This window comes from Rhinolophus sinicus, linkage group LG03 (assembly GCF_036562045.2).
Source record: "Rhinolophus sinicus isolate RSC01 linkage group LG03, ASM3656204v1, whole genome shotgun sequence".
Classification (NCBI taxonomy): domain Eukaryota; kingdom Metazoa; phylum Chordata; class Mammalia; order Chiroptera; family Rhinolophidae; genus Rhinolophus; species Rhinolophus sinicus.
Genome location: NC_133753.1, coordinates 97,254,493 through 97,281,308, shown reverse-complemented (window position 1 = coordinate 97,281,308; position 26,816 = coordinate 97,254,493). Strand labels below are relative to the sequence as shown.

Here is a 26,816-nt window from a genome sequence, read left to right as displayed (position 1 = left end):
GGTTTCCCAGGCTGCAGGAATCACGTGAGGGTACCAGCTGTCCTTTCCTGGCAGGGGCCGGGGCTGGGAGTGGGGGACACAATCATTTTAATCTGACATTACAGACTTCCCACTCATTGGGAGTTAAAACAGCCTTTTTTCTTAAGAAATAAAAATAGTTGGGTATCTTTTTTTGTAATGTATTTGGTAAATAAATAAACATACAAAAGCGAAGTGAAAAAATAGAGAATTATGCATAAAAACACAAATTTCAGGTTTCTTGGGGAAAATTCCCTCATTTTTGCTCTAAAAAATTAAGCCTTAAAGCAATCAGTAGATCTGACAACAGTGGGCTGGAATCCCACAGAGAAAAGTCAGCAGAAGCTGAGCAGCAGGCCCCTCCCGGTGGTGTAGGCACTCAGTGGCCCCCCAGCCCCCCACTTCCCACCTGCCCACCGGGGCCTTCACACAGTTACAGTGGCTCCTGCAGGCGGCTGAGTCTGTTTCCTCTGCTGCTCCCACCTGCCCTCAATTCATCTCTCATCGTGCCCTTTCCTTTCTGCCCCTGCTGAGTCTTGAATATACCTTCCCTCCACCCTCGTTACTGCACCGAGATTTGTTTCCCTGTACAGCTGTCTCCTCCAGTGGATGGCGAGCCCTCTGAGGGCAGGAATCGTTGACGTGCTGCCTGGAGCTGGCTAAGGCTTGACACAGGAGGTGCTCACTGAGTGCATATGCTCAGGCCCTCAGCAGCCCTCCTTCACCCTCGGGACTTAGCTCCTCTCCAGACCCAGAGTGGGGGCCATGATGCCCAGTCTTTCCCAAAGGAGGGGGTGTCATTGTGGGTCTCAGGGGAACAAGGGAGCTGAACTCCCTGCTCTTTGAGGCGCTGACCTCTATTGGAAGCGCTGACCTCTATTGGAAGCGCTCACCTCATTTTTCTTTGTTTTCTAATTCAGAGGCATCATTGCAGGGCTGAGGGATGATTTCATAATTTTTAATAAAGGAATCTTGGAGTCAAATAGCCCTTGTAGCTATTCCATCAATCCACTGGAGCACCAGCCGCAGAGACAACTCATTCACCAAGTAATTGCCATCGTTCAAGTGTTGGATGGAACATTGTGAGATGTCAGTTAAGTGAAATTTTGCTTTATCAAGTGCTTTTGTCCCGTAAGGCTTATATAGTCTAAGGCCCAGTGACGCTTCAGATAAGCAGGTCTACTTAAATACACCAGTATCTGCATTCCCCAGCTCTCCGCTGCTGGTGGCTTTGGGGGGCTGCCCCAGAAGACCCCCTGGGACAACCTGCTGCCAGCCCTGCCCCTTAGCCCCCTCTGCCCCTGTCCCAGCCCTCTCAGAGCTTCCTTCACTGGGGACTGTCGAGGGCACCTGCCAGGACAACTGCACAACTCCAGGGACACCCATCCCGTGTAGAATGTTCCCTCAGCACAGCTCCCGGTAGTATAGCACGGGAATGGTGTCCCTTAGAATTGTGCAATCTGGTGGTTCTGGCATCCGCAGGGGCCCACAGGGACATGTGGCCAGGCCATCAGGGCGTCCCAGACCCCAGATTCAGTGCGTGCTCATGCTTCTGAGCTCCAGCTGCCAGGATACCCTCACCTCACACTCTGTGGTCCAGACAGTTTCCAATGTGGGACAGAGCAGGGGGCAGGGTGGCGAGTAATGGGGTTCCTGTCCTAGCCACAGACTAGTCCCAAGAAGACCATAATTCGCACCCCACTCCCACCCCTGGCAGAGACGGCCTCCCCAAATTCCAGATGGCAGAGAATAGGATCGGTGGCAACCCGGGCCCAGGAGAGCACCGTCCAGGGTCTGATGCCCACGGCCAGATGTATAAACCTCCGGTACCCTGAAATGGCAGGTGGGGCCAGACCAGAGGAGCTGTCCTACAAGTGACACAGGGTGAGGTCACAGGCTTTGCAGCCAGAGACACCTGGATCTGAATTAAGGCTCCATCTCCTACTTGCGCTATGACTTAAGTTACTTAACTTCTTGAAGCTTTATTTTCTTCAGCATAAGACCCACCCAACAGCTCTGCTGTGAAGGCTCAGTGATAACACACGTGAAGGCCCTGTCTGGGGCCTGGCAGGATGTGCACCAACAGTGCATATTTTCTTCCCTCTCGAGGGTCTCAGCCTCCCTGTCTTACTGGGCCTAGGAAATGACCTGAGCTCAGGAGCGAGGTTCTCGTGAGACCTTCCTGTGGCTACTCCTGGAGTCAGTTTTTGAGATCCAGAGGGGGATGGTACCTGCCCGTATATCATCACACAGACGTGAGGAAGGTGGTACCAGAGCAGACCATCCCCAGATGGCTTTGCTGGAAGTGGGCCCAGCAGAGCCTGTGACATCCTGGGGTTTTAATTAACAAGCTGTCTGTTAGAAAACATTTATCTCCCCCACCTTGTAGATGACCACTCTTGTGGGCAGAAACCTCCCTTGTGCCCTAGAGACTTCAGGGACAGGACAGAGGCCTACTAGCTTGGACTCAAAACAGGAAATCTACACTGTTGTGGGGGGCAGAAAGGCATGGCCTAAGCAGCCCCTGGAGATGGAAGGGGAAAGTGGGAGAGGTAGGGTGCAGAGGGCAGTGCAGGGGCTCTAGCACACACCGGAGATTTACCTCATCTCTGGTGACCTTGGGCCACTCCCTGTGTTGTGAGGACCTTGTGCCCACCTGCCATCAGACAAATGGGTCATTGTGTCAGGGTCCCTTCCCAGGGTCCATCTCTGCCTGCTGCCTCCTCTGACTGGCAGCCTCTTGCTGCCTCCATCCTCTGACTGGCAGCCTCTTGCTGCCTCCATCCTCTGACTGGCAGCCTCTTGCTGCCTCCATCCTCTGACTGGCAGCCTCTTTCTGCCTCCATCCTCTGACTGGCAGCCTCTTGCTGCTTCCATCCTCTGACTTGCAGCCTCTTGCTGCCTCCATTCTCTGACTTGCAGCCTCTTGCTGCCTCCATCTAATGTTGCCTGTGCCTCACAGTGGATGCCAGTGATGGATGGGCGAGGCCCGCCCTGCTTACCAGGGCTCCTCAGCTCTCTTCTCACTAAGACCTCTAGGGGTGTGGCTGTAGGAGGGCCTGGGGTCTGATCTCCCTGCTGGAAGCCCAGAAAGCACACCTCACTCCAGGTTGTCACTACATGCTCCTGCACCGTCCTCTGGATGTCAGGGAGCTCCAGGTCTGTGATGAGAGGGAAAGGGAGCTTCCCGTTCTAGGAACTCACCTTCTTCTGTCCCCAACCCCACCTCCTTTATTCCTCCTCGATTCATCAGATGCAAAGCAAGCATGGTCCAGTCACCCTTCCCCAGGAAGCTGACACTTCTCTGCTTTTTAAAGATGTGCCTCTGGGCTGTGGATACAGCAATAGAGAACGGCTGGCTGTAGGGAGTGAATCACTCTTTCACCTGATGGCCCCAGTGAACAGTGGTTCCTCGGGTGGCTGGATGAGATAAGGGCTTAGTCTACATGCAGAGCTGGGGCTCAGGGAAAGGCCAAGGGTAGGACTCAGTCCGTGACCAGGGTCAGAGCTCAGTCGGCTCTCCCAGACTCAGTTGCCTGATCTCTAGTGTAGACCATTCTTCACATACAAAATGCAAAACGACTTGTCACTTTCCTGCCTTAAAACCTTTTGTGAACAAAACAAACTTCAGTGGTTCCTTGTGGCCTCTAGGACTGCAAAGCGGGGCATCTGAAACCCTCCGTAGGCTGGTGTCCCATCTGTGCAGCTTTCGTTCACGGCAAGCCCTAACGAGCCTGGCTCCTCATGCATGTGTGTTCCCCAAGGCTGTCTCCCCTCATGGGACTGACCTGCTCCTGCTCAGTGTTATGTAGTGGTTTGAATCTCGAGCTCTGAAGTCCAGCAAGGCTGGGTTCAAACCCTTGTTACTGAACAGAAAGAGTTCGTCCACCGGCCCGAGCAGAACCGAACACTGCACACAGAGAACCACAGTGGGGAAAGACTGGCTATTTTACTATGAATGGCGCCACCAGGGGACCAGGAAGTCATTGCTCAAAAGCTCGAACTCCATGATGGTTTATAGACAAGGGGTTTCATAGAGCAAAGTCAGAGTTGCCATGAGTCAGGAGTTTGGGGTCGTGGGTTTTGCTAATTGGTCAAGAGTGAGGTAAGGACAGTAAATCATAATTTCAGGTCTTGAGGTCAGCTTCGGTGTCCCCCAGTCTGGTTTCATGGGGACATGGCCTTGGGTTGCTCTGCTTTAGGGCTCAGGAGCTGAAACAAAGCTTAAGCCCTGGTGTTAGTTTTAGCTTAATAGAAACCCATACCTGCTTAGTCAAAGCCTGGCCACTGTTTCTAGCTGCCTCAGGGGGTAAATTACCAGTAAGGCCAATGGCTGAGGCTCACAGGGCGTGCTGGGAAGAAACTGAATAGAGGGCTGGGGCTATGTATTAACTCAAAATCATATAACAACTCAGGAGCCCTGCCTTTATCGCCTGCTTGCCGTGGGACTTCGGGCAAATCGCTGAGGCTCACAGGGCACAGTTACAACGCCCATGCATGGGCCGGGGTGAGGCTTTCAGGGGTAGCCCACACACAGGTTTTAACACATATCACTCATTTGAATCATTCCTGCTTCCCCATTGTGTTGGACATATCTCATTGGCACTCAACGTCCCATTCCTTCCCCTCTTAGTGGTCTTGCTGTGAACAATGGCTGTGGCCAGAAAGCTAAAAGCAACACTTCTTGGCCCCTTTGCAGCTGAGGCTCTGTGTATGAGCCAGGTTCCAGCAATTAGAGACAATTTGGCAAGACTCGACTCATTTGGGGGGCTCTCTGGCTGCTGTGGGCTCTTTTCTGCCAAGAAAGCTGGTTGCAGAAATACAGCAGCATTTCGGTGTTCAGTCTTCAGACTCCTGGGTGTGGAGAGGCAGCGACAGCACCAAGTCCTTGAAACCAATGGTTCCAGTGATTTCTCCCCTATACCCTGTATTCTTTTTGCTGCTAAGGGGATTGCCACAAATTTAGAGGCTTAAAACTACTCAGATTATTCTCCTAAATCTCTGGAGGTCAGCGTCAGTCCCACCAGATTAAGATCAAGGATGGCAGGCCTGCATTCCTTCTGGAGGCTCTAGGGGAGAATGCACTTCCTGGCCTTTCCCAGTTTCTAGAGACCCCTTGCATTCCTTGGCTCACAGCTTCTTCCTCCGTCTTCGAGCCAGTTCCTACTTCTATCATCCGATCTCTTTTTTTTTTTCCCCTTGGCTCTGCTCTTCTGCCGCCCTCTTATAAGGACCCTTGTGGTTCTATTGAGCCCACCTGGATAACCCAGGCTACTCCCTCCATCTCAAAATCCTTAGTTAACCACACCTGCAAAGTCTCCTCTTCCATGTAAGATAACATTCCCAGATCCCGGGAATCAGGATGTGGATATTCAACCTACCCCATGTCTTTCTGACTGTGGCCAAGGTACGTACCAGCCTGCTGGCTGGTCAGTCTGTCGTTCTCTGGGAAGTCACTCCTAGAGACCCAGCCTCAAGCCTGCTCCTTCAGCCATGCCCATGATTTTTGAACATCCAGCACTCTGTATTCAACCCCTTTCTGCCTGAAATACAGTAGCTTCTGTTTCCTGCTCCCAACAATGACTAAAATACTAAGTATCCTTCAGGACACCATTTAAATATCACCATCTTTGGGCAGCCTTCTCCACTTCCTCCAGGGTTCCTTGCTCCCTTCTCGGGACCCTATGGCTCCTCCAAATCAAATTTGTATCAATGTTCATGTCCCTAGTGGCTCACGACCTCTCCATCCAGCTACAGCACAGGAGCTCTCACAAAGGAGGCCCTCAGCTGAGAGCAGCTTCCTGAGCACCGAGTCTTGGATGCAGGCAGAGGCAGGCATGCCCTGGGGAGGATGGGGGTCAGCCGGGGACGGGGAAGGGGTGGCAGCCAGGCAGCCAGCCACACAAGGAAGGAAACCTGGGAGAGGAATCCATCTCGGCCTCACAAACCACCCAGGCTCAGAGGCAACACAAAATGTGAAATTGTACGTCCTGTGGCTCCAGGGCTGTTGCCCAATCTGGGGCATCATGGGCCTGAATCTAGAATGCAGAAACGCTGTTGTGTGACAGAAGGGACAGGTCCCCATACACAGGAGAGTGTGGAGGGTCAAATCTAGAAAATAACCAATGAACAGAGGGGTAAGTCTCCCTTGACTAGCGGCAGAACAGGCAACAAGCCAAATGGTGTCCTCACCCGCGGTAGGCACTGAGACACTTCACCTGGGACAGGACAAGCGGTCCAGCCTCATAACCCAGATGGGCATGCCCATATCTGGGTGTAAATAGGGCAAGGAAACTGTTCCTTGAAAGTGTCAGATGAATGCGACAAATCAAGGAAAACGTTGCAAGCCACCTTCGATGACATGGCTATGGAGAGGGGATGCAATAGGGGAAAGCAGCCCCGCAGAAGGCCAACTCTGCTGACAGACAGGAACGGAAGAGCCCCGAAGTGGAAAACCCCAAGGTCCTGCCCTCTCTGTGGCTGTTGCATCTGTAACATTGGGCAGACACCTGCCCCACCTGGGCCTCAGTCTCCTCCACCGTATAGTGGGAACAGTAGACTTTGCGCCAAAGGGCTTATGGAAATATAGAAAACAGGTAAGAGCTGTGCAAAGTTAGGGGTCAGGAAGGGAGGAGGAGTGGGAGGTACAGATCCTGGGCCATGGCAAGAAAGGGGCTCTGGCTGCGGCTGGAGGCTTGGGAGGCCGGAGGCATCACTAAGGAGGTTTCACAGGCAGGGCTGGGCATGAGTGAGCTTAAGGGACTGGTCCTCCCCCATCCCAATGCTCAGCACACTTCAAATTAATAATTAAAATGCTTCCTGTCAGATTCCAGCCTGATACGTAATTAGAGCAGCTCCAGGCTTTAGGCGATGATAATGAAAACAGTTCCTGTTAGAAAGAGACTTTTCTGGGGATGAGCTGGGTGAGGATAGAACCCTCCTCCCCAGATTTCTCCATGAGGTCCTCCCGTCCATCTGCACCCCAGATAGATAGGACAGGGGTTCTCCTTCTACCCTGGGGAGGGGCAGGGCTGTGGGCAGGAGCATCCATTTCCCCACCTGTACCAGGAGGAGGTTGGACAAGGTGCCATTCTAGCTGACATGAGAGGCCAACACAGGGATTTGTGCAAGAAGGGCAGGTAAGGGCTCCTTGGCATTTCAACAGTCAGACAGACAAATCTGGGGACCATCTACAGATCCCGAATCCCGTCTCCCCAACATGTGCACATAAGGTGTTGCTATCACAGCCTTTCCTCCTCAGGAGGAGCCCAGCTCAGCCACCTGCCAGTCAAGGCACCCCAGTCCCCTTCCCCCAACCCATGACATCTGTCACTTCCTTCTAGAGCACAACACTTCCCCACTCCTATCGACAAGAGGGGACACAGACCCAGCAGTCCAAGCTCTCAGCTTCTGGGCTTCTCAGTTGCCCAGGGCCAGCGCTTGGACATGCTGTCATTGGTTTTAGAGAAACTTCCAGTTTTCAGGCTCTTCCCTGGTCAGGAGCTCTTCCAGAGTCTCAGCCAGACTGCTCACTCCCTTGACCCCTTTCCCCAGAGTCCAGTCCTCGAGCCCTGTCCAATGGTCACCAAGCCTGGCCCCGCCAAGCGAGGGAAGGGGTCCCCACTGCTTAGCTCATTCAGGGAGAGCCCTGAGCACCCACTTGGGGCTTCACTCTGTGGACCAGCCGTGAGGAGCCGGGAATCAGAGCTCATGCCAAAGTTACCTCTTAGAAGAAAATTGTTTTAAATGTTGTGCTACTTCGTCGAATTTGCCTTCATACATATTTTAAAGGCGTTTATTAGGAAAACCACAGGAGAAGAGAGGAGGCTGCCGAAGGTGGGAGGAGGGGTCCCCGCTGCCGCCACCACCACCAGTAAAGCTTTTACTCCTTCAGAGGGGCTGACCTGGTGGGGGCTGCAAAAAGGAAGAGCCCACTTTGTTGGGCGACCCCACCCCTTGCAGGAGGCTGAGCCAACCCCATGTTCCTGTCCTTGGATGGAGCCCCACAGGGCTGCATAACAGAGTCCTATGGACATGGCCCTGAGAGGGGGCGGGGGCTTCCTGGGTCCTCCTCTGAGCTCTGCTCCCAATTGCTGGGCGTTTCCTCCGCTTCTCTGAGCTCAGTGATACAGCGGAGGAGACCAGGAGGTCCCTTCCTGGGCAGGCTGATGTTTCGAGATTTGTGGATGCTGTCTTATGCTCTCCTCTCCCACGCCCTCATCTACTCCCCCTGCCCCACTCACAACCATCCATGGCCCCATCAGACCAGCAGCTGCAGAGCCAGGTGCACAGAGCCAGGCAAACATGCCCAGGAGCACGTTGGCCTGCCTCACCCCACTACAGCTGGCATGGAGAGCCCGGCTCAGGCCGGGAGGGGGTAAGAATGGTGTCTGCCTGCTGCCCCATCTGCCCTCTGCTGGGGGTGGGGCAGGGAGGGAGGCACCATGGCTGACCGATGCAGCTGCTCTCCTTGAGAAAGAGCCTCCTTCTCTTCCCCAAGCCAGAGCCAACAAGCCAATTAAAGCCTGAGAACGCAGAATCGATCTGCAGGTCATGGGATGACATTGATCTGTAGGGCTGGTGCCCGGGCCGTGGCTGCTTCCTTGTGTGCCTGGAGTGTCTCCATTGCTTTCGTCCTCTGAACGGTGAGCAACCTCCCACCCCATCTCCACCCTACCCACACATCCTGTTTCACTGCCTTTCCCCGTTCTGTTGGTCTCAGGGCAAATCTCTCTGTTTTGCCCGGGCTGAGGCTGATGCCATCTGCTCAGACCTAGCCACTCACACTGGGTCGTAAGTGCAGGTGGGGCCTCTGTCTTGTGGGTGATCTCTTTCCATCTCCGTCAGCCGGGGAAGAGGGGCACCGCTCTTGGCCCTGTTTTACAGACGCAGCCTGCAAGGTCTCAGCATTCAGCAGCCAGCTCTCCAAGGGTTAACAGGTGGTGTTGCCCTCACAGAGGCGCAGCCAGCGGCCACACAGAGCTTAGGGAAGCTTCTCTGATAAATATAAATAGAGAATGACTTGCAATTACCGTATCAATTGTTTCTGGGCAAATCGGGGCTTCTAAGAGATTTTAAAATAGATTATTGCATAAAATAGGTTAAGCACCCGTTTACATCACTCATTCGCCGGGAAGTCCTGTTTTCAGGGGTAGTGCACTTGCAGAAGCAAACAGCAGCCTGGTCCTTTCCGTTCAGACACTGGATTCACATGGTTTGGGTGCTTCCCTGTCTGCACTGTGTCCAGGACAGGGGCTGCTCTGGACCCTGGGCTGGGTCGGGCAAATCCAGACCTGCTCTGGGGAGAAGGAGATCAACTCCCAGAAAACAATGAAGGAGCCAGCGCTTGGTTGTGGATGTGAAACCCCGGGAGCTGCGTGGAAGGCAGTGTGTAGGATTTGCATGGGCAGAGGAGACAGAGGGCAGATCCAACCAGGGGAAGAGCTTGAGCAAGGGCTTCTAGCCAAGACTGCATATGGTCCCTGCAACTTCTTCCCTCCGTCACTCACCTCTGTCCCCGTGCCCCTCATCAGCCATCCTCCTAACAGAGCAGAACGCACTCTTCTCCCAGCACTGCAGAGCCCATTTAACAAATGCCCAGAGTCCAGAATCCCTGAGTGCAAGCACATTCTCCTGTTGGGCTGACCCAGATCCTCCTGGCTTCAGCGGGCAGGCGGACACTCAGATGGGCAGCATTGATAGAGGCGCCAAGAAAATCAGCACCCCAGTCAGACCTCCGGGGTCACCAAGGCCCTCGGCATGGTCACTCAGAGACACTGAGCTCCCTCTGCGACCTGGCCAGCTCTGGGGTCCCAGGAGGTTTGCCATCATGAGCACATGGACTTTGAAGCAATCCTGAAAGCTAGAGGAACAAGAAAGCAGTGTGTTCATTCACTAGCAGCAAATCACACTAAATTATTTTAGCAAATAAGGCAAAATGTCAGTTCCGTGGGGCTGGCAGAGAAACATGCTGGCCCTTCCTCCCAGCACCCCGAGACTGAGGGTCACATGCCACAGGAAGTGTTTAGGAGAGGACAATGAAACACAAGAGGCAGGAAGGGAACTAAACAGGGTGCCTGGGGAGCCTGATGGCCTATGAATTAGGGGACTAGATAGGTAAACCCTGGACAGACAAATTTTGAGCCTGAAGAAGGACGAGAGGCCAGAGACCCTGCAGGAGGGTGGCGGGGACAGTGACGAAGGACAGAGGTTCTGCTCTGGTCACTCTGGATGCAGCAGGTCTGAAGAGCAGTGGAGGCCCCAGGACATCCTGGTGCAGAAGCAAGTGTGAGAAAGGGAGGGAAGAAAGCAGGATGAGCGCGAAGCCTGCTTTCTTGAGGCTGGCACACGCGCACAGCCTGACGGCTGCCGGGAGCAGGACAGATGGTCCTTCCGTCATAAAGAACACGATGTTAGAGGGAGGGAGGGAGCCAGACCCAGCCGCATGACCGCACATCTGGAGGCCTGGGGGCGACAAGGAAGAGGACAGAGAAAGGGAAGAGGATGGGGAGGACCCCCCATTTCCTATACTGAATGAAAGGAACTGAGCCAGCATTCATGGCACCCCATCCTTCATCTCTTCTCCAGAGCCTGGGTGCCTGGTTGACTGAGGGCAAGGATTCGAGGTTCCTGCTCTCCCCTGGGCCCCACAAACAGGGAACAGGGCCCCCTCTTCTCCACACTAAATACAATTGTGTCCCTCAACCTTCCTTGCACCTGTATTTTCTGTGCATCCTTTAGTGAGAAAACAAACACCCCTTCTTGGTCTGATTCAGTGATCCCTGAGAACACCTGGCTTATTTCAGGTGCCCGGCCTCAAAGGTCTCTGCTCAGGGCTGTCCTCCAAATCCCACTGTGTGTTAACTTGTAAGGTAGGCCAGAGCCCCTGGGCTATTCCCATGACATATTTAGCGATGATCTCAACCAACTGCACCAGAACTTCCAGGCATGGAACCCAGGCACCTCTATTATTCTAAATCTCCTAAGTGACTCCAATGTGCAGACAAGGTTAAGAACCACTAGACTAATGGGACCCAGAGCCATATCACTAGGAGCATAGTACTCATGATCAAGGAGGTGAGAGGCTGATCTACTATGAGCTAAAATGTTGCAATCCATGCCAGGGCTTCAATCTGAAAGGACAATGATGAAACATGTCCAGAGCATGGCAATCAGGGGATGGAGAAATCATATCAGCTGAGGGAGGTTGAAGGGAGGGGTCTATTTTGCTGCTCGGATGCTGGGGAAAGGCTGGGGGCAATGGCCACAGGCGCTCTGTCTCTGCAGGATGAGATGTGTCTGCCCCATGAGCCCCAAGGTTTCCTGAACTATAACAAGCACCACCTCATTAGTGGTGAAATAGCACCACCATAAATCCCTGCAGCTGGTGGCATCAGGTGGTGGGTTAGGAACGCTCTCAAACACAGTGCAGGGGATTTCATTTGCCCTGAGGCACCTGTACCCAGCGAGGAGCTGACGAACCTGCCCCATCCATTACGATCAGGTGTTCCAGGTTAGAATGCAGGACTCAGCCCAGCCCCAGCTCACACTCAGATGGCAGCTCTGCTCCCACCTGCCCAGCAGGAGGCAGACTCACTGCAGAACCAGGGTCCACAAAAAGTGAAGTTAGCTCCAGGGGGACTGAGGCAGTTGCTGAAGGGGCAGCGGTCCAGAGAGAGGAAGGGGAGGAAGAGATGGCGTCACTGCTGAGTCAGGCTCCACGTCAGGTCCCTGAGCAGCTGGTGTGGGAATTCCCAGAACCTTTTCTGCCGTGTCTAGAATTGGCTTTGCTGGTGGCCGTAAGCATTCTTTGCTTTCAGATTCTTGCTGCCACAGGGACTGGCTAAAAAGGCAGCCCAAAAAATTGGCAACTCTACCCACATTTAAAATGCACAGGCCTGTGACCCCGAGATCCCACTTCTGGGGCTCCATACTGTAGAAATTCTAGCAGAAGTCTGCATTGTTTGTATTCAAACTGCACATAGGAACTGGCAAAACAGTCTAGAACGGTAGTACTATGTAGCTATTTAAAAAGAATGAGGGAGGTCTTTGTAAGAAGCTAGACACAAAATAGTATATACTATAGGACCCCACGCATATGAAGTTTAAGAACAAGGAAAAAGAATCCATGGTGTAGGGGCCAGAATAGTATCTCTCGTGGGCTATTGACTGGGAAGTGACACCAGGGAACTTTCTGGATTCTGAAAGTGTTTTATATCTTGACCTCGGTGATGGTGACACAGGTAGAGGTACTTGTGTGAAAATTCACAGAGCTACACACTGAAGACTAGTGTCTTTTAAACACTAGGTGTATGTTACATCAGGATATAAAAAAGTAAAGGAAGCGAAGCACTGACTTGGGAAAATGGTAAAGAAAAACCAAGAAAGTTGTAAAATAATATGTATGACTTCAGTTTGTAAATGTGTAAGCCTGGGGAAAAGTCTGGAAAGACAGCAAACCTTTAATCGTGCTTCCCTCTGCGTGGGGGGCTGGAGGCGAGGACCACTTTACACATTTCTCTGTCGTGCGCATTTGTAATGTCTGACTCTGCTGCCCCCCCCACGCCACTCCCCCCCCCCACCCCCCCCACCCCCCGTTTCTGGCTCCGCACTCCATGCCAGCCCTCGCTCCTGCTTCTCTGTGGGTCCCTTGCCCGTGGAGGCCTGGGTTTTAGGCGTCTTGGGGAAAACTTTGGCTCCACATCTCAGTTTAAGACTTGGGCTTTGCAACAGGATTTGTAGACATTCCCCTGCTGAGTCCGCCAGGGCCTCTGCTCATGGGCCCCCACGGACCAGCGTCCTGGAACTCAGCAACCACCTCCTGGGAGGAGCAAGGTCAGGTGCCTCCCCCTGAACAGACCCTGTGCAAGGCTCCGTTCATGTCTGAGAGCAGAAGCAGAGCCCTCTGAAGGAAGAAACAAGCAGGTGGGGAAAGGCAGGGTGACTCAGGGCCATTAATTGGCCTTCACAGCCTTGGTTACAAATGATCCTGGAGGTAAATTCCGGTCACACCTCAAGCCAGGCAAATGAACCTTTGCTCTGTCCCCTCTTTAATATGGATGTGACACCTGCAGGTTACAGCTTGTCGCACTGTGAGAATTATTTCTCCATTAAAATGCAGGAGTTGGAACCTTGCCCAGAAAGGGCAGCTAAAAATACTGCTCTCTGGGGCACTTGTCACTGGGGACTTAGTGGCCACTTTCCTCACCTTTCAGCACCCCCAACCCTTCCCAGCAAGTCCCTCACCTGCTGGGTGGCTCCCACAAGCCTTGATACAGCATCACATCTGAGCCCTGACCCCGCCCTGTCTGAAAGCAGCTGCACTGGCCACCATGCCTGTTTTACAGATGAGCAAACGGAGCCTTTCAGACAGCGAGTTCTGGGTCATGGTGCTCTATCACAACGTCGCCCGCCTGGGTGAGAGCGTGGGGTCCTGACCGCAGGGAAGGAAACACAAGCCCTCCCGTGTGCCCCGCACTTTACAGAGTTTGCAGTGTCTTCCTACCCAACCCTCACGGTGATCCAGTCAGAACTATCACCCCACTTCCTAGGGGTAGAAGCCCAGGGAGGTGACAAACGGGGAGTGGGAGGGGCAAAGGCAGAGCCTCCCGTGGATTTTGGCTCTAAAACCCACCAGGAATACCACTGGCAGGACTACAAGCAAGTGGTGGGACCGTCTCACTCCCAGAGCCATCGACTTTATACCAAGTGCTTCCTCCAGTTTGTCAAGAATGTCACATAGTTTTCAGAAGAGGACTCATCACCCCTGCTTAATGCATAAGGGAATTAAGGTTCAGACGTATGAAGGACCTAGTCACACGTTAGTAGCAGACCCAAGAACAAAAGTCGTGTCCGGACCCTGTCCTGGCTCCTCCTACCACTCCAGAGCCTGCGCAGCTCGGGGACTGACTGGCTGAGACCCCAGGAGCCCCCACGTCCCTGAACCTGGTTCTCTGGAAGCCTGCTTGCCTGCCACATTCACCCCTCGTCTCAAGTCTTTGGAGGTGAAAGGGGTTGAAAACCTCAGGCCCACTTTTTATGTAAGAAAAGTAGGGTCAGGCAAGCTAAACACCTTGCTCAGGGTCACAGGGCAGAACGAGGTACTGGAACAGGGCCTCTGCCTCAGGCCCGGTGCCCATTCCCCTGGGTCAGCCAAGAACAGCCGCAGAACCTCTTTCCTGGTGTCAGCTTCTCACTGCATCTCAGCCTCCCCATCTGCAAAATGGGTCCTTAACAGAGGCTCTCAACAAGCCCAGGGCCGGAGTCTTCAGAGACAAAGAAATTAGGGGGCGCTTCCAGGAGTGGATGGAGCCTACAGAGCGACCAAAGGGCCTGGCTCTCTGCACTGCCAACTTCCCTTTACCAAGAAGGAAACTGAGGCTTGGGAGGGGACCACATGGCCGCAGAGACCCAGAGTAGTAAGGATGGTGAGAAAGGAGACCCAGCTGGATGTCCGGGAGGGAATCCTTCCTGCCGAGTCCTGATGGCCGCCCTGTTTCCTCACACTTGGCAGAGAAAACACTTTCCACAAAGACATTTATTTTTCCCCAAATACACCCCCAGTTAACAAAATTCCTCAGAGTTCCACATTTAAATTAGAAATTTAATTTCCCTTGCTGGTGCAGGGAGATGTCAGTAGGAGATCAGAACGTCAGAAGTGTACTCCCCTGGAGGCTGGGGCTGGCCAGGGCCAAGCCGGGGGTCCTGCCGGGCCCCAGAATAGCACCGTGGTGGGGAGGAGGGGCTGCCCTGCCCCTGAGGCCCCAGGCGTCCCCTGTGCTGGGCTCTAGGCACCTGCTGGGCCTTGACTGCCTGCCCACCTTCTCATCCCGGAACCGTCATCTTTTCCAGTTGTGGAGAGAAGGTCCATCCCTCTCTGCATTTCTGCCCCTGTCCCACCCCACCCCCACCACTCTGGGGAAGGCCTAGGGAGAGGATGGAGGTGAGCTACCCAGGGAGCTGTGGGCACAGAAGGGGGATACAGTAGGGAACAAGGCAGGAGCCCCCCTCATGAACCGTTGTTTCCTCACAGGTTTCCAGCTGAAGGGAGAGCTCCTTGAGGGAGCAGCTTGTCTTTTCACAAAGGGTCCCCCACACCTAACAGTGCTGACACCCATGGGTGCTCAGTGAACATTACTTGAATGGCTAAACAAAAGGAAAGGCAGGAAAAGCAGAGGGACAGAGGCCCAGTGTGACCAGCACATAGTTCCCGTGGGGAGGGTGGGCAGGGAGGGGCTCCAGGACACAGCCCAGGGGCCATAGGAGACCAGGACAGGGGATGTCTATACGTGTTCCAGCACGTGCCCCTGTGTGTCTCCACGTGCTTGGGGAGGGGGCCTGTCCTCACTTAGTGGGGAGGCCAAGGCCAAAGTTGGGGCCAGATGTGGGAGGAGGCAGGGGAGATGCCGACGGACTCAGGAAATGCTGAGGCTGCAGGGACCCCTCTGAGGGGACGGGATTAAGGTCGGGGAGGCTGAAAAGTGATGATTAGTGTATCAGGGCCACTGGAGAAACAAGGCCAAGGGTGACCTTGTATCATGTCTTTGGAGAAGTGTGACTATTCTGTCCTCTGGAGAAAAGAGGCAGCCAGATGGTCCATGTGCCATATCCCCTGGAGAAATAAGGTGGTGGGGTGGTCCGTGTATTGTGTCCATCAGAATAAGGCAGCAGGATGATTTACGTGTCATGTCACTGGAGAAATAAGGCAGCAGGATGACTGGGAGTCGTGTCCATCGGAGAAATAAGGCTGCAGAATTGTCTGTGTGTGGCGTCCTTTGCAGAATGAGTAGGCCCGCTAGGGTGGGAACCATCTAGTGGGGGCAGGGAAACCCCAGCCCGGGGCTCACACTGAGGCCCCACTGCAGCTGTCGGTGGGACCCCAGGGCAGGGGCAGCAGCTCCCCGGTCCTTGTGGTCAGGCTATTTCTTGTCCATCATCTGTATTTCGTCATGGGAAGAAAAAGGGGGGGAAGCATTAAATGCAGGCATTCTACTCTTGGGAGTATGCCAGAACCCCAGGCATACAGTCACAGGCTTCAGGGTTGGCGGTCTGTGAGTGGCCACAGCAGCCCGACTAGCACCCCCAAGGCTAAGTGCTGCCCTACAGACCCAAACAGACACCAACACAGGAGCTGAGTGGCAGACCGACCACGAAGGTGTCTTGGGGGACTGCCCGTGCCTCGCTGGCGTCACTCAGTCCCCGTGGTGGTCTACTCACCCTGCACACTTCCCTCCCACCGGCCCCTCTGCCGGGCACACTTTTCCCTTCCCATCTCCCCCTGCCTGTCCAGTGATCCATCTTCCCCAGCCAGGCCCACTTCCCTCCGCTAGCAGGAAACCCTCTGCCACTTCCCCTTCCCCCACTGATTTCCCCAGGAGCCGTGCTGTGCAGAGCCTCCTTCCCCTAACCCGCTGGCCCCATGTGGATGGCTGCCCTGTGGATCTATAGCCCGGCCTCACTCCCCCTCCTGGCCTGGATGGAGAGTTTAGAAGGAGGACCTGGGCATGTGTGAACCTGCCCCACCCTCTCCCATTCTTTGGACTCTGTCGGTCCAGGCAAGTAGCTCTCCCTTCTGGGGACAGTGGGGGCCAGGCTGCCACGCTGAGGGCAGGACCAGGAAGCCACTGGTCTGCACACTTAGGCCACATTTTCCAGCAGACCCCTTCAGAAACCAAGCTGACATTTTGATCTCCATCTACTTAACCCACCTATGCTTCATTTGGTTCCGAACAACAGGGAGAGGGGGACCTCATCTCCACCCCTCCGGACCCCAGCCTAGGCCTCCACTACTGCCGCGGAACATTCTACAGCGTTTGAAAGGCCTTGCTTTACAGAGCATTTCTGCACCACCCTCACAAGCATCTTGTGAGGGAGGTGTGAGGGATTTCGCTGCATTCCACAGATGAGGAAACAACCCCAGAAGGTCAGGGGCAGAGACTAGAACCGAGAGCTCCTGTCCCACCCAGGGGACTCTCCCTGCTGTACGGTGCTGCCTTTCTGAAGACCTCTTACTGCCTCTCATGACAGTCTGTCACCCAGCTTTTCATCATAGATTTTGCGCAGTTCCTGAGGTCCCCTTCCCCCCACCCCCCACCCCTGGAAGTTCTCTGACGACAGGGCCCATGGTCTTCCCTCCTCCTCAGAGGAAAGCTGCACCAGGGCTGAGCATCCAGGAATTCCTAACAGGGACACCAAGCGACCTGAAAATGATTTAGGGGTCTATAACCCGCGGCAACCAACTTTGGTTTTCTAGGTGGAAGCCACTCAGATCTAGTGGCAAGTCTGCATCAAAGAATAGATTATTCAAAATACACGCAGATACATATATACATACACACACAAACATAGATACATAAAGGTGGCTGTTGGTTACTTTCAGTAAGGAAGAAGCTCAAACTAACGGCATACCAACCAATTCCTAATGTAACAGCTTGTTATAATAATATGAATAATAATAATTAGCACTTACTAACCACCCACTCTGTACCAGGTGGCTGCCAAACTGAAAACCACATTTCCTAGTCTCACTTGCGTTAGGAGTCATGTGGTAAGTTCTGACCAATGGGGTGTAAGCAGGAGTGCCATGAGCTATTTCTAGTCAAGCCCTAGAAACAACTGTATCTCCCTTTCTTCTTTCCCCCCTGGTTGGGGTGGGCAGAGGGCATGGGAGCTGAAGAAGCCACGCTGGACTTGGGGGTGGAAGCGTCGAGCTGAAGGGGGCAGAAACCAGGTAAATGGGAGCTGGTTCCAGGGCACCGGAGACTTAGGATGCCCTGTGCTTAGACTGTAAGACAAGGGAGCTGCTGTCCTGGCTAAGCCTCTGTCATGTCTGTATCCTCGTAGAGCGGCCGGGACCTTAGTTACTCTGCCCTCTGCCGTTTCACCAGGTGGGGTCGAGGCTGCTCTTCTGGGAAGGGCGCCTCAGGTCCCCAGGGAAGGGTGGTAACCACCGCCCACAACCTTCCCTGCTCCCTACACACAGGTGCTCAAACACACACAATCTCAAGCACCACGTGTCATTACCTTCTTTGTTTTCAGAGTGCTTCAGAGGCCGCAGAACTGCAAAAAAGGAAGGAGCACACGGTGAGGAACCATGGAAAGTGGTGAGCTAGGGGTGGGGCAGAGGGACAGGAGCTGAGGCAGAAGTGACGGGGAGTGGGGCTGGGAGGAGGAGGAGGCGGCAGGAGGGAGTAGTGAGAGGGCAGGGACAACATCGCAGCACCAGGACCGGGCCTTAGGCTGCTGTCCCAAGCCCCAGCTTCATTCTGCGGCTTGTTGCTCCCCTCTGTGGGTCTCAGTTTTCTGCATCTATGGAATGGGAACAACTGCCTGCCCTCCAGTGAGCTAGAGATGTGGAGGTACACTGATCCTGCTCTACAAATCAGGGTGAAGTAAGGAGCTAGAGGAGGCTGCAGACGTCCCCAGATCGACCGCGGATCATGTGGAACTGATACCAAATCTCTAAGCCACCGCTTCTCCCCACTCCCTCCCTTCTGTCAACTACATCTGCCTCTGAGCATGAAAAATGAGGCCTGATCCCAGAGCTTTCTCCACATCCGGACACCAGGGGCAGAGAATTAATTGGCATAATTTACAGCAGTCCCAGGTGTCAATCTCCTGCCCTTCCTTCTGCGGGGGTGGGGAGGAGACTGGTGTCAATGGTTCCATCCCCAATGGCTCAGCAGGAAGCCACCTCTCCCAGCCCAGGAACAGAAGGCAGTGAGATGGCCATGGGACACCAGCGCCTGGCCAGCCACCCCACGCTAGGCTCCCAGTTTGTGTCCCCACAAACCCCCTTCAAAGGTTTGACCTTTGCAAACCCCCTTCCTACCCAGTCACTCCAGAGAGCTTCAAACCAACTCTCTGGCGCCACTGGGGCGAGGTCAGGATGACATTTTACAGATGCAAAAATGAAGCCCAGACAGGCAAAGCCCTTGGACCGGAGCTACCCAACCTCTCACCAGGATGGGACGACCTTAAACCGGCTGACTAGTAACAGACTCGAAGGCACTGAGCCCTTGCAAGGTGCCAGATATAGTACTAGGCCCTTTAGAAACGGTATTGCATCCAATTAAATCCACACACAAATGAAGGGAGGCAGTTATTAAGAGGAAACTGAGACACACAGATAGGGAAACCGAGGCCCAGAGAAGCAAAGTGACCAACTCAAGGCCACTCGGCTTAAATGACTGGGAGCTAGAACTTAGGCCACCTGTGTCCTGGGCTCTCACTCCTCTCCTAGGAAGCCACCAGACCCCACAGTGCGGGTCCCTCAGGGTGGAGCCGGCTGGTAGATGGGTGAAGGTGGGCAGGAGAGGTGAAGGGGCACTTGGGAAGGAGTCGGGGGGCCCCACCTGCAGGCCTCACACTGAGCAGAGACCAGACTCACCTGTGTGGGGAGCCGGTCCACAGGACACGCTTTATTCAAACCTCCAGCAAACGTGGCTCTGCCCGGTCCTGTGATTCTCCTCCCCGTCCCTGTGTCCTGCCCTCAGCAATAAGGGCAGCTCCAAGCTCAGACTTACCCGTCTTGGATCCTTCTCCATCCCCATCCTGGTCCTCAGCTCCTGGAAGAGCAAACAAACTTTCTCAGTTCTGTTTTCACCACTGCGCTTCCCCAGCTGGGGGTGGGGAAGGACCAGCTCCTCGCCTCTCCCAGTCTGCCGACCCATCGCCTCACCCAAGCACTCATTCACCGACCCAGCCAGCCGCCAGCCTCCCACATGGACACACATCCACCTACCAGCCCGCCCAGCCACCTGCTACGCAGGCAGTCACCTGACTGCCACCTGACCAGCCCCTTCCCGTTCACATATTCACTGTCCTTCCTGACGCCCAGTCACCTCCCATCTCTATCATCTACTTTCTTGTTACCCAAGAAGACATCTCTTTATCACGTACCACCCACCAGGGTCACCTCACCCACTCACCAATGTCCACGCCCTCACCCACCACTCACCAGAGTCAACTTACTCACCTACCAAGGTCAAGCCACCCATCTACTGTCATCTCACCACCTCCAGTCACGAACGTCAGCTCATCCTGACCCCAGCCCAGCACACTGCAGCGGCTTCAGACCCTGCCCCCTGAGGCAGATGCACCCTCGCACAGTGACACCAAACCCACGACACAGTCACACTTGTGCTGTTAAATTTCCATGCTCTAAACCTGTACTCTCACTCACAGACACACTCATGGGACTTCCACTCTCACAGTTATACTCGTTTGCACAGATACATTCATCCCCTCCTCACACTTCAGCCTTACATGTCCACCACTCACTTCCAGTCACACTCATATACATACGCATTCTGCCATATTTGCACACTCACACAGGCTCACACTTGTTCACACACAAAGACATATTCAGCCTCAAGGCCACACATACCACCTAGCCCCATTTGCACAGCCACACTCATTCTGTCACTGGGAAGTGACACTCATGTGATGTCATGGACACACCAATACCCCCAAAGACACACCACACACATGCACACACACACCCCCTCTTGCTCACCTGCATTCTCCTCCTCGCAGCTCTGTTTGATCTTTCTCCAGCACACGTAGGCCAGGGCCACCAGCAGTGCAACAAGACAGACAGAGAGACCCACGGTCACCCACAGGGCCTCCGCAGGGAATGTCATGGGCTGTCCTGGCAGGAGAAGTGGGGAGAATGGGAGAAATCATCCTGTCTGGCCCCCTTGGCCATGAGGATAGCATCCTCTGGCTCCAAGGTGGAAATGGGGGGCTCCTGCCCTCGCTGGGCCCCAACACTATGAAGAGGGCTCACTGAAGTTTGCATCCAGACACCTGTAAACCCTGCGCCAGCCATGGCTGGAGTGGACGCGCCTCAGCCTGGCAGGGCTGAAGGGTCTGCAGTTGATGTTGCTCAAGACTCTTCCATGGCTCCCTGCTGACACGAGAATAATGCTTCCATCTTCTTAGCATGACTCAAGGACCTTGATGATCTGCGGCCGCTTACCCTCCCCTGGCCTTTGTACGCAATTCTACTATGGGAACCTGTGCTCCAGCAGAACTGGTATCCTGACCCCCACTCCCTGCATCCATGCTGTGTGTCTGCAGAGAAAACCACCCCTTCCGGCCTCCACAGCACTGCTGTCAGCTCCCCACCTCAAAAGTGCTCCCCAGCTCCCCGCCTAGCTTAGGCTCCGCCTCCTCGGGAGGCCCTCCCTGACGACCCCTGCCCATTGGTGACAGTTCCCACCCTACAGATCAGAAGTTGGCAAACAAAGGCCTGCCAGCCAAATCTGGCCTGTGGCCTGTGTTTGTACAGCCCATGACCTAATCACGGTTTTTACATTTGTAAAGGGTTACAAAAAAATGGAAAAGGAGGAACAGAAGGAGAAGAAAAAGAAGCAGCAGCAAGAGATGCTGTGTGGCCCACAAAGCCTGAAATACACGTAGTTGCTATCCAACCCTTTATAGAAAGTGTTCGCAGACCCTGCGTATGGAAGAGGGTAGGCATGACGGCACCAAAGTAAGACTTGTCAGGGGATGTTTCCATGAAACACTGAGGGCCCTCCTGTTAACTGTCTCGGCAGACGGAAGGAGTGGAGGTGCCCACAGCTGGGGGAGGGTCAGCAGCTGTTCTGTGCACACCACCCTCCAGCCCAGTCTCTGGACCTATGCTGCATCCTGGGCCTTGGGGACAACAAATCTAACCAAACATAGTGCTGCTTCCCGTGCTCTATGGAGACCACGAACGCCCAGGGCATCCGCAGCTGGCATCAGAAGGTACCAGAAGTGCTGACAGCAGTGCCATGAACCCTTCAATAGGGAGGCCCTGGCACAGATGCAAGCATTTGCAGATGTGACCTTCAGCTGGCATGGCTGGCAAAGCTGCCGCTCTGGACATTGGAAGCGAAGGGACCCACCACCCCGATCAGCAGCGGACATCAGGGGTCAGGAGAGCCAGCCAGTCCATAAAGCACTCGGGAAAAGCCCCGGGGGAACCCAGGGTGGGGCTCCTGCAGCAGCAGAGAGAGCAGAGCCACAGAAATATCCAAGGAGCGAGGGGCTTCCTTCTGTGTTCGCTCCTAGGCTGGTGTCGGTGCTTGGAACCAGCAGCAGAGAGAGCAGAGCCACAGAAATATCCAAGGAGCGAGGGGCTTCCTTCTGTGTTCGCTCTTAGGCTGGTGTTGGTGCTTGGAACACAAGTCAGACTCACCCTCATTGAACCAGTAAAGGACAAAGCAGGACTCGGACCTACTTCTTCAGGTTTCACATCCAGCACCTGCCCCATGAAGCCCCCTCCACACTGTGCACTTCACTAACCGCCAGCAGGTGTGGGAGAGACTAGTCCAGGGACGGAAAGTCTGAATCCTAGAATGTTTACAAAGCTCAAAACTGCCCGAAGCGAAATAAAGGCCAAGGGCTCCAAAGTGGGCCAGATCTGCTCTAACAAACACAGGCAGCTGGGTGGTGGGGAGGATAGAACATTAGGCTGAGAGGCAAAAAGTTGAATTCAGGTCCTGGTTCATCTGCTCACTACAGGGTGCTGGAGCCAAGGTCCACAGGCCCCCAGGCATGAGTATAAAGGGGCCACGAACCCTCAACACTTAAATGCAAAGTACTGCATTTATCATTCATCCAGTTTTCAAAGAGGCGCCTGAAGCCCAGAAGAGCCACAGCCACTGTGCTGGTCTGTGGTCTCGGGAAAGTTCTCTCTTCTCTCGGGGCTTCAGTTTCCTCCTCTGTGAAACAAAAGCACTTAAAATGTTAGTTACTGAAGTTTAAAATAAAGATTTTTCTCTTTGGTTGGGTAAATGTTCTCCTATATTGATAAGTCTTTTCTGCACAGCACGGCAAATATCCAACCCAGCGCAGTGTGCCAATTACCAGGAGGTCCACAGATCCTTTAAAGTCCCCTCACTCCCACGGGTCCCTGGAGAATTCTCATGACCACTCCAGTCAATCTCACTCTGATAGTTCTTATTGTCTGCTGTCCTTTCAAGGGTCAAGGAGACCCCTCAGAACACCCAAGAGCCCAGGGTAGTGACTTTCCCACAAAGAGCACAGACCAAGGGGGTCTGTACCCAGGAAGAGGGTAGGGTCAATCTTGGGGCTTGGGGCAGGATGCACCCTTGCCAGATGGAAATGTCTAAAAGAGAAGAATTAGCCTGAATGCCTAGGACACAAGGGGTGCCCACTAAGGTAGGCACTCAAGAGAGGGAAAGGATATGTGGGCTAGGACCCCAAAACCAGAGGTTGAGAGAATTGCTAAATGGGTGTCGTTGAGCTAGTGTTTGACCACATAGCAGCAGCCATTCCAACTGCTGCCGGGGTTGAGAGCTCAATTCTAGCAGAGCTGACACTGATGGGGTGCCGGGGACTGACCACCTGTAGAGGCCCAGCTGTCTCGCAGGGCCTCAGAATCATGGTGCCCATGGATGGACAGCACCTGCCCAGCCCCCAGAGAAGGTCCCATAGGAAAGCACTGCCTCCCCACGTCCCTGGGGCCATGCCTTGGGACTGCCCCAGAACTCCCGCTCACACCTCAGATTCCAGGCAGGGACTCAGTTCCCTATATAAGAAGCACAAGTGCCACCTAAGGTGCTCCTAGGAGGGCAAATATTACAAACACTTCTTATCAGCTCTTAAGGCAAGTTCCTTAAGGACTTCTTGGGGGCGAGTGTGAGACACCTCAAGTGTAGGAAAATGGTGCTTCAAAAGTCTCCTGAGTACCCAAACTCACCTAAATTCCAGCTCAGGTATAGAAAAAAGGGGGTGGCTCCCTCCATCCCTCCCAGCTGTTCTCCTGACCCCTACCTGTGATGGTGACAGAGCCATGAGCGTCCTGCTTCAGCACCGGGTTGCGCACCAGGCAGCTGTAGGTGCCATTAGCGCCCAGCACCACTCTCAGGACGCTGTGCACGTCGAACAAACCCTGATCGTTGGCCATCTGCGAAGTGGTCACATTGCCAGTAAAGGGCGCACCCTGTCCATCCTGCCAGAACACCTCGGCCTCGGGGTAGCCCCGGTAGCTGGAACACGTGATGGTCACCAAGTCCCCAGGCCGTAAGTCTTTGTTGGGCTCCAGGGTCATGCTGGGCTTTGAGTAGGGGGCTGAAAGGGGGCAAAGAGTAGAGGTCAAGGTAAGGCAAGGGCAGGGGTACAGCAGAGGAACAGGGCGCCTGGGGCTGTGACTACAAGTCAGCCCTGGGCAAGGTAGGGGCTTGGGAAGTGTGAGGAGTGTCAAAGACAGGGCGCCCCCTCCCGGCGCTCACCTGCCACCTGCAGGCTGACCGCGGCGCTGCCGAAGTCCCGGATGCTCACGAAGCAGGTGAAGCTGCCCTCGTCGGCCACGCGCACGCCCTGCAGCCGCAGGGACGCGTTGCCCTGCGCTAGCAGGTCTGAGAAGAGCGAGGTGCGGTTGGCATAGGCGCTGCCCTGGTCCTGGCCCTCGGCGAAGCTGTGCACCAGCTGCTTGGTGTCTGTCCGCTGCCAGATGAGGTTGAGCTGCGCAAGGCTGAAGCCGGGCTCGGGGGAGAAGGAGCAGCGCAGGGTGGCGTCAGCGCCCACCAGGGCCACCACAGGGTCCTCCGGGACCTGGACCTCCAAGGCGGTGCCTGAGGGTGGAGTCGGTGGGTGGGGCGGTGAGGAGGGGCGGGACACTTCCGGCCTCCCTAGTCCCCTTCTCTTTTTGGGTTATCTCCAAGCCCCATTCAAGCGTCCTTTAAGGCCTGAGACCTAACTTCATTTTTTTGCCTGCTGTCCTCATTCCATCAGCACCAATACAGTAAGCATCTACTATTTGCCAATTCTAAGAGTTAGGAATGCAACAGAGAATAAGACCAAAGGCACCGCCCTTCAAAGCTGACATTTTAATGGGAGAGAGAGACATACTAGCACACAAATTCCCATTAGCATTTGATTAGGGGTAGGAAGGAAGAAAGGGAACCAATGGATTAGAAAGTAAGGTGGGAGCTTTTCAAAAACCTGGCAGGTACTTTACACTCTCTATGCTGCATTTTCCCATACCCATACACGGAGGGCGCCAAAAAAAGTGTATACACATTTTAAGAAAGGAAAACTGTATTAAAATTGTAATACTCAATATATACTGATAACAAAAGATGAATGCAAATCACTTTGGCTGTCTGCAATTACAAGAGGTGCTCAAAGTGGTTACCATCAGCGTCCAGACATTTCTGATGATGGCAAACTACTGCTTGAGCAACGTTGACCAAAGTGTCCACTTGTATACATTTTTTGGCACCCAGGTATTCTTTATAAATTGGAAAGGAGAGTCTAAAAAAGTATACACCAAAATGTTAATAGTGGTTTTCTCTAGATGAGAAAGGATCACAAGTGCTTTTTCTTTTCTTAAATAAACATTAGTTTTTTTATACAAGAAAGAAAGGTATACTCATACCTTTAGGTATGATAGTAAGGCACATTCTTGGAGCTATTAAGCTAAGATTGAAAGGGAATAATAAAGAGCCTGACATACAAAGAGCCAGTGTAAAAGTTCCAGGTAGAAGGAACAGCAGGTGAGAAGGCCCTGAGGCAAGACCCAGCTCGCTATGGGGCAGGATCATGAAGCTGTCAGTATGGCTGAAGCAGCCGGCTGGGAGAGCGTTGTGAGACTGGTAAGGAATGTTAGGTTTTCTACAGCAATGGGAAGTCATTGGCGGGGGGGTAGTTAATCAGGCATAATCTGTGTAATAATGCTTAAAACTCACTCTGCCTCCTCTGGAGGATAGAGTAGGAAGCTATTTCAGTGGTCCCTAGAAGAAGTAAGGATGGCTTAGCTTTAGAGGGTGGCAGTGGTGATGGAGAGAATGGGACAGATTCAAGGTTCATTTAGGAGGGAGAGTGGACAGGGTTTGTTGATGGATTTGAGGTGAGGGGAACACAGGAGCACGGATCCCAGCAGCCTCCATTCCCAGGGACAGGGCCTGGGCATAGCCAAAGACAGCCACCCCCCCTAGCCCCATGGCATGTTCCTCTGCCCCACCCTGCCCTCCATCCGGTGCATTTACCCTGCAGCCTCCTCACCCTGTCACCTCTGGCTCCATTCCAGCTTTTCTTCTAGAGCCCTGGAAAGTTAGGCAGGGGTCCCCAATAGCCTTTCTTTTGGAGAGGAATGCCCCCTAACCTGGCATTGCCATTCTTGGATAATGGTTAGATCAAGGGTGTGGTTAGGGCACCAGCAAAGCAGGCACACTCAAAAGTGTGAAGATCAAACAGTCTTGACACAAAACTTACTGAATATAGCACCTAGAAAGGTTTCCTGCATTTAGAAAAATAACATTTTATGGTAGTATTTTTATTGTAAATTACACACAGAGAGGGGGTATCATAATCTTTGCAGTGAATAGAGATCTCTAAAGGTCTTAAGCCGGCCTTGGATCTCTCACTGAAACCCAAGCCTTCCAACTGGAGAAAAGATGGACCAGGGTGTCCCTTTTAGGGGATATTTGGGGGAGGAAACCTGAGGAATCACCCAAACAAAGCGCTTTCTCTAGAGAAACAAGAACAGCAGTGGCTAGAGATGCTTCCTCTTTGTGACCACGAGATGGCGCCAGACACTCAGCTTTGTCTGCCCCATGGAGGAAGAAGGTGGTCCCTGCTCCGAACAGAGGCACTGATTAAGGTTTGAAATATGAGATGAGGATATTGTTAGGAAAGTAGCTGCCATTGTTGAATGCCAACTCTGTGCCAAACACTGTGTGGAGAGATTTATATCATTTATTCCACATGGTGACTGGCACCAATCCTGGCATTAGGGATAGACCTTGTTCTTTGAGCAGGGCAAGCCAAAGACAAATAAATAT

General features: G+C 53.7%; 1 protein-coding gene and 1 long non-coding RNA gene across 5 annotated transcripts in view; one reads left to right on the top strand and one right to left on the bottom strand.

Annotated features, from left to right (window-relative positions):
* Window positions 1–14,539: 14,539 nt before the first annotated feature.
* CD276 (CD276 molecule) overlaps window positions 14,540–26,816 on the bottom strand; it is a 29,728-nt gene continuing 17,451 nt past the window's right edge. For all 4 annotated transcript variants that reach the window (XM_019736039.2, XM_074328260.1, XM_019736040.2 and 1 more), the window contains 6 exons: window positions 24,264–24,605; window positions 23,806–24,102; window positions 20,534–20,668; window positions 19,542–19,583; window positions 18,040–18,075; window positions 14,540–15,953 (listed from right to left, as the gene is read on the bottom strand). In XM_019736039.2, coding sequence (XP_019591598.1) covers window positions 15,931–15,953; window positions 18,040–18,075; window positions 19,542–19,583; window positions 20,534–20,668; window positions 23,806–24,102; window positions 24,264–24,605 — 875 coding nt within the window. In that variant the 3' untranslated portion in view covers window positions 14,540–15,930. The remainder of the gene's footprint in view (window positions 15,954–18,039; window positions 18,076–19,541; window positions 19,584–20,533; window positions 20,669–23,805; window positions 24,103–24,263; window positions 24,606–26,816) is intronic.
* LOC141570635 (uncharacterized) lies at window positions 17,183–21,091 on the top strand. The gene is made up of 3 exons (XR_012494866.1): window positions 17,183–17,746; window positions 18,055–18,099; window positions 20,962–21,091. It is a non-coding gene; the product is annotated as an uncharacterized LOC141570635 (long non-coding RNA).